The sequence below is a fragment of the Astatotilapia calliptera genome, chromosome 1 (genome assembly GCF_964374335.1).
Source record: "Astatotilapia calliptera chromosome 1, fAstCal68.1, whole genome shotgun sequence".
Taxonomy (NCBI): domain Eukaryota; kingdom Metazoa; phylum Chordata; class Actinopteri; order Cichliformes; family Cichlidae; genus Astatotilapia; species Astatotilapia calliptera.
In genome coordinates, this window is record NC_137422.1 from 17936057 (window position 1) to 17954937 (window position 18881).

The window sequence follows — 18881 nt, forward strand, 5'->3', positions numbered from 1 at the left end:
ATATTGTAGAATGTAGATGGCTAAAATCAGAATGAGTAGGAAACCTCAAAAGCAGCATCAGACCAGGTCAGCTGATCACAGCCGGTTTAAAAACAAAGCACATGTACTGGAGCTCATATATATATTATTATATGATTTATTGCAGAGTGAGTCATTTCTCCAGACTGCACTGCTTCACCAGAACTTAGTATTCTCTCACCTGCAAAATCCCACTTTAACCCCTGCTTATACAGACAGGCTCATTAGAATGAAAATATTTTTAAAAGCCACATTAGTGCCATCTTTTACTGTCAAAATGTCAGTAGTTCACAGTGTATGTGCATAAGGAAGAACAACATCATAGTGAGCTAGAAAGCCCTGAAGATAAAGAAAATCCAAATAATGCAGAACTGTAGTGAAGAAGTCAAGTGTAATAGCAAGGCTCCAGAATAACCATCTTTAAACCAGATAAGCTCATTTCTTATTAATAACAGTCAAAGTAATAATTAATCATGACATCAGAAGTCTGTAGTTACAAGTTTGACAGTGCTTGTCTCAGTACATTCAGCTTGGAGAGGTGGTGTCTGGGATATAAATTTCTATGAATCACAGTCTCTGCATGTTAAATAGATAAAACAAATCAATCTACTGGAACTTACCATCAAACTTTTTATGCCTGGAGACAAATGTTGTTCTCATTTTGTGGCTGCTCTCTTCAACCAATTTCTCAAACTCCAGTTTGCTCTGCTGGTTAAGTTTGTCCTCCATCTCTGACGTGCAGCAGGTGTATCCCTGAGGACAGACACGCAGGTGCTCACCTGAGGAAGACAGAGAGGTAGAGCGGCATTTTTACACACGTCACCGCTTCAACATTCAGATGCTCGAAAAGGCTGAACCGAGTCTTTGATCAAAATTCTCTTGTTATTTTGTCATTCTCATCACTGAGGCAATCAAAGTGGGCCAGACCGTAACAAACGGGGTAGGAAAACATTTGTCGGTCATTTGGAATCATGAATCGGAGAGTGTCTGTGATAGCAGAGCTCCTACACCTCATGTAGAATCCCCCTTATATCACAAAGCAAAGCGCTGCAATAATGACTGCTTTAATGAATATTATGTACATGAAATGAAAGGCACAGTGCTAAGTCATGTCAAGGAAATTTATTTATATAGCCTAACACCACAAATTGGTCTCAAGGCTCTTATCAGCATGCCCTTAGCTATGACATCAGCCAAACATTTAATTAAACTGCATGGATTAATTTACGATGTCTTGACTTTGGCACAGCAAGCTGTAAATGAACACTGACATATTTTTGCCATGGAAACAATTGCTTATTTACACATTCACCACATACCGAACAACATTAACATTCATTTCAAGTCATGCTATCTGACACATGATGAAGCTAACTCTCCATTCTGTTCTGCTCGTGGTTTTTATCAAAACTGGAATGAAATATTTGTCTTTTTGGCTGCCAAATGCTCCATCATGTTCACCAGCTCGTTACTAACTGTGCGTGTTTGCTCTTTTGTTCAGAGCAGGAAGGCTACAATGAACTTATCATAACTTTTTAGTTTTCCTAAAAACAACTTTGCTGCAAAGATGAGACCAAAACAATATCAAGTTGCTAGACTGAGAGATGAGAATATTGTTTTGCAGATTACGGCGAACAACTGTGTTGCACAGATGCGCTGGTATCCATGGTCACTGTTAGGTGCCGGGGAGCATCAGAGGCATTATAAGAGGCTGGCAAGCCAGCGAAAGATATCAGATGTGACTGTGTATTGTGTGCGTCTGTGCAGTTTTTATTTCCCACAGTCCATTAAAATGAAAGTTAATTTAGGCAGAGCTGAAAAACTCACACCATATTCTACATATCACAAAAATAACATTTAATATAAATGTTTAAATTTCTCAATATTTCTTTTTACACTATATCTCATGCACTCTGGTGCGCTGTTGCTGGCATAAGAACAACATTTAAAAGATTTATTTTAAAGACTGATTCACTCAGATTAAAAAAAATGTTTTGGGCTTATTGTTATTTTACATAGTTGGGTGGTAAAATCACCAGCATTAAGGCTTCACATGCCACCTGACTACAGTGATATTAACTCAAGGATAGCAGCATTTCTTTTTGCCTTGCTCGCTTACTTTTTAACTTTCTACACTGCGAACAAAATTACACAGCAACCTTTAGGTATCAGTGAGAGTTAGTTAAGAAATACTTGTTGTAGTCCCTCTAAGTAGAAAATAAGAGATGCTGTGCGTGCGTTTTGTAATGAGATGTTTTACAGAGCCTTGGACTCTCGTCTTCTTCTACATAATTTGATTTTGAAGCATTAATTTAATAAACTGTGAAGTGTTTGACTATTACATCAGTTAGAGAAAAATTCTCGAGTCCACTCAGACGTCAGTGTATAAAAGTGTATACCAAACCAATGAAATGACTCCAAGATCCACAAAGAGAAATACTGGAACTGAAGGCCTGAAGAATTTTCAAAACTTGGAGAATTCACACTAGATTTTTTTTTTTTTGTAAATGAGTAAAAGTTTTACTTTACTGGGTTTCGAGAAAGGTAACAATCACTTAATTATGCCACACATCTGAAAATCCTTTCACTGAAAAAGTGAGGGGTTTAGTCTCAGATCTGTGGATTATTCATGGTGAATAGAGTAGTTTTCAAAAATACTGATTTACTTAAAGGGATGAGGAAAATTATTCTGATGAAATCAATAAATTATATCTACACCCATAATGCACAACACTATCTGCAAAAGACCATAAAATGAGGTTTATTTATTCCAATAATTAATCATTAAGGAAAATATGTTTAGTATAAACTAAATGTATCAGTCAAGTATATTCAATATCACCAGACTTGAAATTTGACATTTTACTTGCATATCAGACTTACATGAATAATCTACAAGTAACTATGTTAACTAATGTTAGCATTTTGGGCATAAAAATGACCAAGCCAGAATTAATTTTCCAGTTAATAAATGAAATATAAAACCAGATCCACAGAAAAAACAAAAAAATTGTTTGCCAAAAACCGAAACGAATGCTTAAATGCAAACAGAGGCTTTAATCAGTAAAAGTGACTAAGAGCTCCATGTGAGTGGTGTGTACATACATCTTTTTTGCACAGAAGTTTGTACTTTCATACTACTACCCATTTTAAGAGGTTTTCCCATTACTAATAAACTAAAATGTAAAATAAAACTTACAAAATGTTGGAAAAGTGTTGCTAAATTCCAAAATCTAGGCTTTTTTTTTTTATTAAAAACAAAAATACTTATCAAATTGTGGTTTTTGTTTTTGTTACCTATAAAGTTGTTGCTGTGATCTTTGTGCCAGAGCCACACAACCTTATAGGAAAGTTTAAGGGGGGGAAAAGTCCTCCCACACAAGCAAAAGCTCAGCATCTTAGTTTCTGTCAAACACTTAAACTGGTCCGAATGTGAGTTTTCATCTGGTTGTCTTCCTGCAACAACACACACCAGCAGTTATCATCACATGATTATATTAGTTTTTTTGCCCAAGAAATATTTGGGCAATTTTTTTGGAAAAAAATTACCATAATGCATACTGTATGTAATTGTTTTCTGCATGCATGCAGTATTTTATTTCCTCTTCTGCAGAGAGCATCAGACATCATTATTAGTTTTTTTTTTTTTTTTGGTCTGGCCAGCAGTCACATAAAATATTTGTGTTTTTCCCATTCTATCTATTAACATTTGGGAAAGATGAAATGAGTATCGATTTATCAGTGGAGGACAGAACAGAGAGATTGTAGGATTTCCTCTGAGGAACACAATGCAGGCACTGGCAGGCACACTGACGCCCTGCATGCATATACAGTAAGCTGCAGATAAAGGAGCTGTGTATAGATAATGAAACAAGAAGATGCAATATGTACGTGCTGGCACTCTCAAATGTGCTTAATCCTTAATCAGTCCTTAGAGAGGCACCAAGCTACAGTAATGAGGTGCACCATCAACAGTTCAACACAAACTCGTTTCTCCAGAGTAATGCACAAGGCTCCGAGCCACAGCATCCAAACTCTACAACACAAAATAAGCTGAAATGCACCACTCACTTTCTATTAGGCGATTCCTTAAGGCTTTTTTGTTTCTTTACTAAGCAGCAATGTCCTATTTTTTAACAAAGTAACAGCTGCAGATAACGTCCACTACATTGGGATTCAATCAAGCGCATGCATATGGATTGAATCTACAGGCTGGCGACCTGTCCAGGGTGTACTCTGCCTCTTGTCCAATGACAACTGGGACAGGTTCACGAGGGAAATAGATGTATGGAAAGTTAATTAGCACAAATACATTAACCTGTAAATTTTACAGTAACTTGCTGAAAGCTGGATGCCAGTAACCAACTGTAAAAAAGGATTTGCAGGAACTTTAATTTACAGCAAATAAAGCTGCTGTAATTTAATTTACAGTAAAAGTAAACACCTTTAACAGTAAGTTGCTAGTATCCAGCTGCCAGTAAGTGAGTGTATTTTTATATATGGAATTTTGTTACAATATTTAAATTTAAATTGCTATAGTTTTTATTTATTTATTTATTTATTTTAGCTCAAACAATAAAAATGCAGCTTCATTTAAAATGTACATCTCTACCAAAGAAAACAGAGTTTGAGATGATATACTGATATAGTTCCAGTGAAGTAAATGGTTTTTACACATAAAGTTTTGGTATTTTCGGCTTTTCAGCCAAGACTCATGTCTTTTAGCTTGGGTTGCATTTAAGCTCTCGCTGACAGAAGCACGGGGTATTTAAAGTATCAGTGTAGTTCAACATTGTCAGTCATATTGTTTAAACAGGGACATTATTAAACGGAGGAGCTAAGGAATTATGAAGATGGTATCAGATGGCTGGCTAATGTCCCAAAGAAAGAAAAAGCCATACACCATATTTGGCACCTTAAATTACACGGGCATGAAACACTACTCTAGGATGACTTAGGCACAGAAATATAAACTTTTATTGTCATAAATGATGGATAAGCTGAGGAAAATTGCATTTTCTCCTCACTGTTATGTGAAGCTCTGTGACTCTGAAGTAAGTCAAATTCAATCTGAAGTTTCCGTTGATGCAATAAATGAATTTTACTTGTCGATGCAGGTAGAATACTACTTTTGGCCACTAAAGCGTTTAAAAAAAAAAGAAAAGAAAAAAAAAGAAAAAAAATCAATAACAGACAAAGCTGTCCTTAAGTGTGAATGACAGCTGAAAGGAATCCATGGTGCTTTTAGCTTTCATAGGCTGTGCACCACTCTATTCATCTCTCAGTCGTGTTTTGGTTTAAACACATAATTTGACATATCCAACTACTTTCCTGTTTTGAAAACTGTTGTCGTAAACCAACATAAAATAGAAGTTTGTGAGAAGCAGGCACGGCGTGAGCTGCATGTTTATGATGCTGCTACTTTGAGTTTATCTCACATGTTTTCCCTTCTCTCTTTCATCAAAAGCCCAGTTCAATACTTTTATGCATAAAACTTTGCTGCACATTTTCCTAATGTGTGTGTGTGTGTGTGTGTGTGTGTGTGTGTGTGTGTGTGTGTGTGTGTGTGTGTGTGTGTGTGTGTGTGTGTGTGTGTGTGTGCTCTTTTCCAAAAGAAAAAAAAGCAAACATAAAAGCCTACCTTAGTGAACTTTGGAGGTAATTGTCCCCAAATCTAGATGGGATTTTGGCTCACTAGACCATATCTGTCCTGTTCTAGCTGGTTGCTTTGGACCCGAGATGGAATTTGAAACCATGCTGTCAATATGCTGCACACTTGCGAGATCACACTTGTGCAGTCTCTGTCAGGGAGAGTTAAACTTGTAAGACTCAATACCAGCAGTGCCAACAAAAATGAAGACATGGGGGTGGACACAACAAAAAGACAGGGATGGCAAAAAGCTCAAAGGTTCTTCTTATAAAAGTATATTTACTAGGTGAATAACAGGAACTAATGTGCCTACTTAGCTGGCAACAGCTCACTGACACCCACTTTCCACCTTTCTCAAAGCTGTAAGATACTGTATAGCTTTACAGCGATTATATAAATTAGTCTGGCCATTTGTAGCTGAACATTTAAATGAATCTTTTAATAAAAAAAGAGCACTTCATGCGCTGTGACATTTATAATGAAGCAACATTATGTTTATCTAACATAGCTAATCCATTTAATTCAAAATCATTTGGAGAGATAATAAAAGGTTTTTGTTTTCTCACATAAATAGTGTTACAGATTTTTACAAAGAGCTGCATGAAAGTGGAGCATGAAAGGGGTGGGGAGGGTGACACATAATTTCACTGCAGGTGAAGAGGGGCAAGCGGAAAAGTCGGGAACAATCCCAGCGCATATCTGTGGCATCTGTTAAAGTGGCCTGCCAAATCAGTAACGGCGCCACACCTTTTGCTGCTGCTGAAAGTTTTGGACATTTATTAAAAAGACATTAGTGTCTCCGCATTTTATAAATTCTCGATAAAATGTATTTAAAATGCAGCACTTTGTCTGTAATGCAGCTGCCTGTTCTCTGTCTGTAGCAACCACTCTGTGATCTTAAGTAATGTCACAGCTAAATTGTTAAACTTTTGCCTGAGGAGTACTATTTGATGCAGAGCATGTTTCAAAGGTGAAATAGCCGGTATTATCAAAATAAAAAAAATAATAAATAGAAAAAATAGAATCCTGTGATTTATTTCTTTGATGATCATTGAGCTTAGTTTTGAAGTTGGACTGAATATTTCTGAATAATTAAATGGAATAACACTTTTTCTGGTTTTCCTCACCTCTCACTACAAGCCGCATTCATTTTTCCACATATATAACCATAATGCACTTTAGCATTTTATTTGCCTTGCATACATATCGATAGCCAGTTAGCTTAATCGCTCATTATACTAACACGCATGTCTTTGGACAATAGGTGGAAGTGTCTAGTGTCACAGTCTAATACTGAGTGTCACAGAGAACATCCAGACTCTATACAGAAAGGCCCCAGCCAACCATTAGATTTGAATCATTAGATTTGCAGTGAGACAACAGTGCTAACCACTTTACCACAAAGCCCTCAGCATAAATATTAAAGATTATACAGCATAAACAAACAAATGCATTTCAGCAAACGGTTGGAATTTTTGTTCTTTTCAAGATTTTATTGTACATTTATATTGATTCAAACATCACTTATCCGTCTCTTGGATTACCACTTATTGTGTTTGATATTGGCTTGAATAAAACATATCTGTCAACTCCTAATCTATTTCTGACATCCTAATAGGCAAAGGAAAAAATGAGTGTATAGTTTGACTTTGACGAAGTGAGCAGCAGAGAATTGCATACTGTATAGAAGCCTGTGGTGACAACGCTGACAGAAGTGCTAATACGATGGTGTTCTATCAGATTTTTCATACATAGAGAAAGAAGCCTGCTCCCATGCAAATGTAAAACAACAAAGTTAGCTTTAGGTCTGGCACATGCACTCACCAGCCTGATTCATTATACTCCTAACATGATCAAAACCATGGATGAGCACACACAAGCATACACGCACACACTCTATATGATGCATTTAATCACAGATTACTTGGGAGCAAATAGTTATGTAATCACTGGATAAAAGGAAGATAAAAGCTTTCACTCATATGTTCAACCAGGGGCGGTTTTAGCCATTTTTGAATCAAAGCACCCCCAAAGGTTTCTTACTTTTTTTTGACAATATTTACTGTTTGTGTGACACACTACTAAAAATATAAAAAGCATACAGTACTTGTTTGAGACATAACATTTTAACAACAAAAGTGTGTAAGTGCCTGGCTTAAAACAGGACATGTTAGCTGCATTTAACCTTCAGTTACTCTTTATATAGTTAGGTAGGAGTCAGACCATGTTTCTTTTTAGCTGAAAAACATTACACCCAGGTAACCTGCAGTGTTGGAAACATGTTTTCCGACGATGTTTGCTACCCTACAATCCGCCCTGCTCTGTAGTAAAATCAGCGACATTTGACCGTCCCGTTGCTCCCATTGAAATGTATACAGCCTATTTAAAATCTAAAACTTGAAATTGTCTGTAGCCTGCTGTTGTTACCACTGTCCTGTTTGAAATGGAATGAGAGAAGCTGGTTATTTTGTCATATGTGCCGATATTGTAAAATCAAATGATCTTGATCAGTATTTCAATATTTATATCTTTTATTAGATGTTCATGTGGTTTGGTTATTTGCCTTTTGGTTGAAAGTAGACTGAGAGAGGACTTTTTTTTATTAGTGATCTTAATAGTATTGGTTTTTCATATTAATGTAATTTTTTTCATCCAATTGAATACAATCTATTTGTGTATGATTGTCAGTCCAAAGAGGGAGAGAGGGAAGAGGGGAACGTGAGGAGAAAGTGCAAGGTCAGGAAGAACCAGGTAAAAAAAAACAGACAGGGAATAGTGACAGGCACAACAGAAACTGTTAAACTGCTTGAGACAGTTGATCACCAAAAAGTGATTTGCCAATCTCAAGGTGAGGCGACATAGGTTAAAATAAAATAAAAAATCTGCAGAGCCATATTAGTATCTTCAGTAAAGATCTTTTCATACATTGTACCATAGGCAAAGTTGCCTTCGTTTTTATAATTTTATCTATCAATATTTTGTACATTTGTACATTTCAAGGACTCTATTTTTGGAGTCTATTTTCATATATCTGTATTGTATTATACATACACATTAAAAGTGAATCTCATGCAATCAGTTTACTTCTTACTCACTATGATCATCATTCATCATTTTCCCACAGTAATTAAGGTTACCATATGTATTTTTTTTATTCCAATCCATTCTTCGTTTGCAGCATTTAAATAACCTTTATCAGATTTGATGGTTTTGTTACAGACTTTAAAAAAAGTGTTTTGCTTTTCTTTCACAAATGTGGGGATTAAATTGTGTTAAAATGTACAAAACAGTGATGTCATGTTTTGTGACGAGGACACAGGCACAGAAAGACTTGATGAATTTAAGAATCGTATCATTTAATAAAGAAATTTACAAACTTACTCAGAGATGGTAAAATTATGATGACTGATAACAGAGATGAAGACAGCAGACGATGAGGACAGGGAGGAACAGGGGTTTAAATGCACCAAGGAGACAGTCACAGGGAACTCGGGACAACTGGAGACGTTTAAGGATGCAGGGACTGACAGACACGGGGAAGACGACTCATCGTGACGAGTAAAGTTTATCTTGCCTGGCTGGGCAGCTCTCTGGGTGCTCAGCACCCTCAAAGCTCTGATCCTAGAATCGCCCCTGTGTTCAACCCAGTCCAGTTTGCTAATGTACCGCTCTGTCCTCGAGCGCAGATGTCAGAAGGCGCCGCAGCACATCTTTCAGAACGAGCTGATTAGAGATTTAAATATATGTAATTACAGAAAGCAAGATAATTAAGGACAAATGGTAATCTTCTTTGGGGATTTTACAGTGAAACGTTCTGGCGTTAACTCAAATGTTTCTTAATCAGAAAGAAATAAGGCAAAAGAAATATTGCTTTGCTTGCATATGCAATCAAACACTCATTGTTTCGTTCAGATTCTTTGATGTGCAGATGTGTTTGGTTGCTCTCGATCACTATCTTCACGATGTCCAAAACACGACTGAGGCGTAGCGTTATAATTAGGTGAAACTGCTGACTAGATTCAGGCAACGGACAGATGGGCCCGTTCGATGCCCATTTAACATGCAATCAACCACACAGACGCTTTCACAGAATTCAAGGTTCCCTGAACCCATTATACATGTTACTTTAAGATGATTTTTAAATGATATCTATCTTTAACCAACCACACAGACTAACTGCTAACTAGGAATATGTAGGTCAGTGGGAAGAAGTAGATGAGATGACCAGGAGGCATGATCAGACACAGATTAAAGAACTAACTTCATATAGCATGCTTTATTTCAGCGGCCATGTATATGGCCTCGGTTCCCTTTGGCTTCATATCCCTTGATGTTAAAGAAGCATGCACTCAGAGTGTTTGAGGTTTCACATGCAGGCGAGGCATATGCTGCAATCGTGCCTAATGGGCAAGCAAAAAGGATGGCACATTTCTTATCCTTTCTAACAGTGGTTCATTAAAATTGGCAGCAGAGCCTACAGTTTCTTAGGCAGCCGTGTGATGTTAAAAACGCAACAACTGGAGCACATTCCCTGGTGACATGCAACAGATCTGAGTTTAGAAGTGTCTCAGATGCACTAAAGCAGAGGACTGCCACTGAGGTTTAGATTTACAAGACTAAGTAACCATTCCTCACAACAAATACAAAGATTTGTCTTCACACATACAAGTGTTTTCTTGACTAGAGGTATCAAATTATTGACAGCCACACCATTTTATTGAAGTTTTCCACACATCCTACTTTATTATGACAGCTTTTTTCTTTTACTGCCGACATTTTCTGTTATAAATTAGTTATAAAGTTGTTTTTGGATGTCAAGGAAAAAAAGAGATGCGCTCTATAAATTGATAAGTTTATATTTTTTTGCAACGTGTGAAGACGAGTGCTAAATTATTCATAATTATAAGCAGCTGTATCAGCTGGAGGTAAAATGACATGCTTAGCTGATACAAATTCCTGTTTGAACCAGGTTTGCATATTTTAAAGGATGACATGTAATCACACCAAATTCAACAAGTAGCCACCGCTTATTCGGCAGTCACAGTGTCTACTGAAAAGCTTGGTTGGTTTGAGAACACCCCAGTGAGTAGCTGATTACTTATGTTGAATTTTCAGATTAAGGCTTGAAACCTAATACATACTTACATGTTTACATGTAAGTATGTATTTACAAAACCTGGGCTGTAATGCTGAAATATTTTTCTCCTTTTTCTTCATAGACAGAAAGTAAACAAATATCAAGGCCAGTGGGGAAAACTGAAAAGAAATGTTTGGCTCAATGCAAAGCAATGGTGTAAAGTAGATAGTGGACAGAGGCACACATGAGCATGCAACCCTCACTGGTGTTTGCTCAGTAACCGATCTGCTTGGTCTTCCGGTGGGTGAGTTTGTATATTGTGTTGTTGTGCTACAAGGTGGGGGACCTCAATAGTCATAGCCTGCCCAGATGAATTTCGATTAGTCTCAGTCACTTTGCCAACTCATGATAAGCCTTCAAAGGAAAACCTGAGGATAAAGCATCAAAGCTGAAGTTAAGGAGGTCCTGAGGCATCCACTTCAACATAGTAGATCGCATTATGCGAAGAATCTGATGCAACAAAGAAAACGAAACATCGCGGTACTATTCTTCTTTTCCACAGTTTGAGCTGGCCTATTGGGCTGTTTTTTCTCAGCCTCTCCCCTCTGACCTCTACAGTCTGGATTTAAGAGCCCCAACAGGTTCAGTACATGAGTCTGTGTGAGCCTGTGCTCCCAACATCTCCAGTATGCACTGTCGGTTTAATTGTGTCAAGTTGGAGATGTTAGTCGAAAGCACAGCACATTTAAACAGCTCAAACATAAGGCAGCGGAATTAGTTTTACTTTGGCATAATTACATATCATGATTATATCTAGCATAATAAAATTTTTCAACAATTTAAATCCAGAACCATCAATATAGCTCACATCAATGACAGATCCATAAATGTCCATCATAAAGGTGATACTGCATAGGTAACACACTTTTCACCTGTAGTAATTTTAAAATGCTAAAGAGATTTAGCTTATCTCTAAAGCTTAAAAAAAAAAACATCAAGGGAAACACAAAATCTCAAGAATATTTCAGGGCAGCTGTGGGAAAAGTGTGGGTTCTACGCCCACTGAGAGTCTAATGCCAGATTAACTCTCACAAGGATTCATTAGTCTACCTGGCCAAAGGGCAAACTGCATATGGGTGGTGCCATCTGGTACATCTTTTGGCCACCCTTGCCAGCATTTATAAAGTGAGGAGGTTCTTGCCAGAGCTCCATGCCAAACAAGCCAACAGATCATCAAGTCGAGAGAGAGAGAGAGCGAGCATGCAAGAGAGAGAGAGAGAGAGCAGTATTCATTCATCCTGAAAATTCATAAAAAGATGTAGTGAGGCAGTAAGTGAAATTAATGGCTGCTCTATTGTAGCACGAATGGGTGAAATGTATTCTAAATTAACTGGCCAGAAAACAGTTAACAAGAAAGACTCTAGGTCCGCTCTATACAGGAGATACTGTACAAGTAACTCGTACCTAGACTGAAATCTGGATTTGTTTGCAGCAGGTTCCAGCGTGTCTTCGACGCTGCCAGTTACTGCGGTTTTCACGCCACAGCAGAGCCACGCTCGATAACTAGGAAGCACCATCTTGAATGAATCACGTTTATTATCATTGATCTACCACCAGATTCCAGCTCCACTCTCATTGAGGCTGCCTCCAGAATATTGGCTCTTCTCTGCTCTTACAGCCCAGCTGCCATAAAGCACCAACGTGCACAGAGACTCGCTGACTATGAATGAGAGCGCAGGCCTACAGAAACAGGTCCACGCTCTTGACATTTTAATTCACCAACTGAGGTTACTCTGCCTCCATCTCATATGTCATCCATAGCGCAATTTGACTTTAGCGTTGTTTCTTTGCTTTTAGCACAGATGCCATTCATAATCCACCGCTCGCTTTACTATACAGCTTTACATACCAGCAGGTATATTGTTATGCAGTACACACACAGGGCAAAAAGCATTCAGTCAAACCCCAGGAAGCCATTCAACACACTGGAAATAAAAATATATCACAATGATCTATCTGTTTTAATATCTGTGGATGAAGAATTACTGCACAAAAGTGCAGCCGTTCACTTTTTTACATACTGAACCACTGTCACGTTTGTGTCATGGATGTCCTATTTAAGTTTCTACTTAATGTGCTGCTACTTTAAAAAAAGACTAAAATGATATGTTTGCTTTGAATAGTAAATAGTTAGATGATGATTTGATTTTTTTAGAATTTATGACATTTTTACATAGCATCCTTACTTTTCCAATCCTAACTCTAACTTTAGGTAATAAGAATAAGTAACTTTTGTTTTTATTAAACTCAAATTTATTCAAGTCTAGTCATTTAATTTGAAATAACCTGAAACTATATATCCTTTATCTACCTAACATACATATACTCACATACAGTGCAGGTATTATTCCATCACCGTATATTTCTCTATATTACTGAATAATCAAAAGTGTGATTAGAGACTCTTTTGTCTGCTCTTCATGAAAAGGCCTGTAAATGTTAATGTTATGTATTGAACAACCAGACTCCCTTCAAAGTAAAGGTTATTGAAGCTGCAAAGAAAATGCACACTTATATTTATGACAAATCCAGGCACACTGACGTGTCTGTGAATTTCAGTCCCTGCCACTGGTTATACTGCTGGTTATTGTCATTCCACTTCTCTCTCTCTCTCTCCTCTATTTATACTAAATGGCACAGGCCAGGTTCAGCACACTGGGCAGTAATAGCTAAAAGACTGCTTGAGCATGTGAAAGGTTGACACCTCTATCTTTGAGATCTATTGACTCCGGTACAGCTAAGGTCCCCTCTCACATCTGAGCCTTGACTATACTTTCTTTATTCAGGCTGTGGCACATTTTAAAGGCCCTTTATTCATCTGACATGACCTACATTAGAGGGCAAAATAAAGCTCAATCCAACTTGCAAACAGAATTAAAGGTCGTTGAATGATGGAAGACTTTGTGAATCCTCTGTAATGTTCAAAACGAGAAAAAAATAGCTTTGAGCAAACTAACGTACTGTTGTGGGATTAATACTCCAGATAAAATGTTAACTTTTAAAATAAGCATAATGAATGACTGCAATCAAAGGCATTCTGGATGTAATGGGACCGGCTTTATCCCTACACCAATCTAAGAAACATTTAAAATGCAAAGTAAAAGTGGGTTACCAACTGCCTGATGATACACTGGGTCAAGCTCACTTTCTGCAATACGCTACACTACATCATATTTTTCATTACCTTCAGCCATTTTTCAGTTGAAACACTTTAGAAATTCAGAAATTAAAGACACTGAAACACATTGTGCAGTTTGAAGCCTCTCAAAAGTGACATTTTCAAGTGACTGGATATAACTGAACCTTTGTCTTTTAACAGACTTTCACACTGAAGTGTCAAGAAATGTATTCTGTGTTCAAATCTGTTGTATGGGTCACAAAACAGGTGCACTGCAAAATATTGGAAGACTTTATCTTGGAACTGTCAACAGATACTCATATGCTGATATTGAGTAGCATATTTTAATAAAAATATTGCTGTCAATCGAAATTGCTTTTCCCACTGAGCTGACAGACTGTGGTCAGTGTTTCCTGATTCCCACCGCTATTCTCTATCACATGACTTTAGTTTCCTCGATAGTACTGGCAAACTTTGAAAACTCAAATGGTGCAACAGATTGCTACATTCATACTAGGGAAAAACCATGGTATGAACAAAATTACTGCGATCAAGTGCAATGATCTCGTTGCCTTTGAAATTGCTGCTTTGAAGATGGGGACCAGGTGTGTGACCAATCGCAGTCAGTTGCTGTCTTGACTTTAATTTTGTGTTAAGACAGCAATAAAATGGCAATAAGATGGTGAGGATTGGGGAATTACATGCAATTTGGGAATTAACTATGATAAATCAGTAAACATTGCAAATCTGTTGCTATCTACACAGAAATTCACATCAAGTACATAAGGTTTGTGGAGACATTTCTCCACAAGTAGTGATGTAGTTGCTGCAAGATGATGGTTTAACTGCAAAATGACATACAGTAGGCACCAGGCAGTATATAGTATAATAGTGTACACTGAGTCAAAAGGTGTAGAACCAAAATAAAATCACTTAACAACCAGTTGAGTCGAGTCCCCTACTGCAAAGAGACACATCGCAGACAAGTTAGCTAACTCAGACTGATTGCAATGTGTCGGAAATCTGTCTATGTTTATGAATTAGCAATTATTAGCTAACCTTCACTAATCTATGTCTTCAGACAGTACAAGTTGGACCACAATCCTTTGGATATAGGTTGCCTGCCACTTGGTGATCTGTGCAAATGTCTTGTGATCATAAAGTGGTCACTCAACCTTTGGGTCATCAGTTGGTCACTCTGAGTGTTGCAGTCAGGCACTGCTACTTACACTGAAAATGAAACTGTGTATGTAGTAACCTTCAAATAATTAATGAATCTAACAGCTAATCTAATAACAAATTGAATTCCCAACTATTGGGATAGTTATGTGTTGTTTTTCCAGTTTTCTTTCTTTGTACTATACGGCCACAGGATTCATCAGTTTAGTCTTGGCATTAGCAGAAAGGATTCTATATCCTGCAAGTACATCTTTATGTATAAAATGAACTTAACTATAAACAGTTTCTTTTCTGTGGCCTGTTAAACCTGGAAAGATGATGGATGGTAATTTTTTTGGTAGGATGGAATAACACATCAAACAATGCACACTTATGAGCTTTTGTGAGCATGTTTGCACATTCTTTTTATGGTGTTATTACTTGTCAAGAGAAATCCACAACCTGGAAGTAAACCCAATTACTGAGTTAACTCACATCTGTCTGCATGTTGAAGTGGGAAAAATGCATCAAGCATGATTGATCTTACTGCTGCTCTGCCATCTGGACCTCCTCTCCATCACCCAAATCACCCACTTTCAACTTTTTTCCACAGGGGCTCGAGACCCAAATTGAATATGTCCAAACAAGATGACACAGATAATTCCCACAATTGCTCCAACCATATGTTACCACACTTGGAGACTACTGAAAGATTTTTTAATTTTCAGATAACTTAAAAAAGTTGGAAAACCGACTGTGTTACAGTAATGTATAGATACATATATGCTTCACAGCGAAATGTCATCATTTCATGATGCCTTTGCCAATCTTTTACCAGTTCTGCCCTTCATTTATCCCCAGCCTGTGTGCTTGATACAACATCAGAGTGTGTGCTAATAAAAAAACAAAACACTTTGAGTATGAAATAAAAAAGACAATATGCAGATTGTTTTGCTGTGATTATCTCTGCTTCCATTAATGTAAACTGACAGCATAGCAGATAGGCAATAAAAACAGACGAGGTAATTACATCTACAGTCTGTTCAGTACATCTATAATCAAATATGTACTTTTACTGAATGCCCACACAATACAGGTGTTTGTTTGGGTTAAAATCCCAAAGGACACTTTTTTCTTTTCTTATTTTTTCTCCAAAACTCTTTTGCTGAAACAATGATACATGCTGGAGGCATTTCCATTTCACACAATAAAATATCAGTACTAGCCAGTTCTTGTACCTGAAAAAACATTTTAGTTAAATGAGAAGCTACTGCAGATTTGGAAATATGAAAAAGGCTGTATCACAAATTGTAGGAAATTGACATGAACCTTAGATAGCAATTTTTGTGGGAAAAAGAGAAGCAATTTAGCAGCAACGGTAGAACAACTTAAAACTCTCAACTCTCTCTGTGTTTCCTGCAAGAGTGTCCATATATACATACAACAATTTGTTTATATATAAAAGCGTTACATACTGGTAATTACTGTAAATACCTTTTTCTACAAATTCGATTTATGTACTAACTCATTCTTTTAATTAAGTGTAAATGAGGGAAATAATAACTGTACTATGTTCAAAATCAATAAGAAGGTGATTTGGCTCTTGTTAGGTCACACTTTGACTTTCTATCAACATTTTCTCTCCACCAAGTCCGCAGCCTTTCTCCAACCATAAACCGATGTTCTTAATGCGCTGATAGAACCATAAATCAGTTTAATAATGCCCTAGTTACTAGGAGTTGTTATCAGTGTCATGGTGGGCAACTTCAAATACTCTTGCCCAACACAATTTATTCCTTCACATTTACAAGGAGTACTCGCTGAGCTCTTAGCATGCCACCCACCTAGCACCTTCATTCTACACATTTTAACTCCATTTCTTATTCATTATTGCTTAAATTAGCATTTGCATTGCATTGGAGTTCTTCGGCTGCAAACCTGGTATCTGGAACCAGTGTGCATTAGAGGACCTCTCCAATAAATGTCAAAAATATCCCATCATATAAGTCAAGCACTTTTGTGCATATTATGGCTAGTAGTTTCAGTCATGCATTCAGTTTATTAAAGTGGAGCTGCAGTATATTGTATAGCTACATGCCTCTGGCATAGTTAATGGCTGTGACCAATTTTCCAAACAAGATTTACACCAGTCTACAGTGAACACTGTATAAGGAAAAAAGAACACAAGAAGCTATGGATTTGAGAAGAGGTGTTGCAGGATTATGTGTCTGTGAATTTGAAATCGCTTATTTATTTAATTTCAGCTAATGCTCAGATAAATGGTCATCATGTCAGTGTTGTTCTGGAGGACACGAATTAGATGAGAGAAAACTCATAAGGCACATGAAAGCTTGCAGAGGGTTGACAACTCCTTCTGGAGTGAAGTACTGCGTCGTAAAGATTCATTTCAGAACATGAGTATAGCTGCCTGGTCGAGGCTGATGCTTTGTTCACTGTAAACCCAGGTTATAAAAAATTGGTAAATCACTTTGGATATCTGATAGGGAGAAATTGAGGAAGTGGGTATTATCAAGAAAGTAAGCAACAACCATGCATCCACTTATCCAATTCAGCGTTGTGATTGGGCGGGACAAGAGGCAGGTTGCCAGTCTTCCGCGAGGCTAACACAAAAAGAAAGACAACCATTCCCACACACAGTCATAGTTGGTCACCAGATAACCTAATGTGCATGCCTTTGGACTGTAGGAAGAAGCCAGAGTATCTAAAGGAAACCCACACAGGCAGAGGGAGGACTGCACACGGAAAGGCCCCAGCTGGCTGATGGATTCAAACTCAGTTCGCACTCGGTGTGAGGTGATGCTGCTAACCACCATCGTGCCGCCCACTATTTGTAGCTTTGCTCCTGGATTATTTTTATCTGTAAATTTAAATATATTGCATACTAAAGTTGTATTGGCAATATAAGTAGTTCTTCTGGAAACTAGCCGCACTTTTGACTCCGATATCGACAGAAGCTGTCAGCTTCTCACTTCTAATTACTTTATTAAATATTATCAGAGTAACTCATCCATATAAACTGATGCAAGTGCAAATTTAAACAGTATTGTAAACTGACTTCAATTAATGAATTAACTTGATTTAATTTACTGGACCTGCCTTCAAGTCATTTTCTCTGTGTGTATATGTTCTTCTTCGATCAATTTCTTCACAGGGATTAACCAACAATCCTAAAACAAACAAGATCTCACTCAAACCTTGAGGACATTTGGTGGGAACTTTCTACAGCTGTATTTATTTCCCAACGTTTTAGTGCATTTTATCACACTGGTTTAATAGTAAAGGCTAGAAGGGAAGAGGAAGAGGCATACAGTGAGGTTAAAGCCTTGTACTCATTCTCTGGATTCATCATGCTAACTGGTGCATGACTCAGTCCTAAACACAACAGCTGGTGGTCTGAAGAGCCCGCGGTAGAGCCCCGGGGTGTGAGTTGACCAGCCCACTCATTTACCGGCAGCTTACACAGGGGACACAAAACAGCAGGGTTCTGGGAGCAAGAGATGAGCCTGGCATCGTTTCATATTCTAGCACCCTGCAGCTGCCAAAGAACAAAGATGAGCCAAGAAGCATCACAATGGCACCTGTTTCATCTTACGGGTAAAGAAATTAAGGAGTTCAGAAGATTTAAACACTAGACATCGGCTGTTCAGTCCAAATGAGCCTTTCTGAAATGCCTTCTTTCCAACAGCACTTGAATTAGCAGAGCTGAAACTATTAATGCAGATGGTACTGGTAATCAAGCCTTATCAACCTTCTTTGACTGACAAACACTAAGACTACAT

At 37.6% G+C, this 18881-nt stretch overlaps 1 protein-coding gene across 3 annotated transcripts in view; it reads right to left on the reverse strand.

The window, feature by feature from the left end:
• The window catches only part of gpc6a (glypican 6a), a 158139-nt gene that overhangs the window by 128439 nt on the left and 10819 nt on the right, over positions 1-18881 (reverse strand). For all 3 annotated transcript variants that reach the window (XM_080292633.1, XM_026165760.2, XM_026165750.2), the window contains exon 2: positions 639-797. In XM_080292633.1, the coding sequence (XP_080148759.1) occupies positions 639-797 (159 nt within the window). The remainder of the gene's footprint in view (positions 1-638; positions 798-18881) is intronic.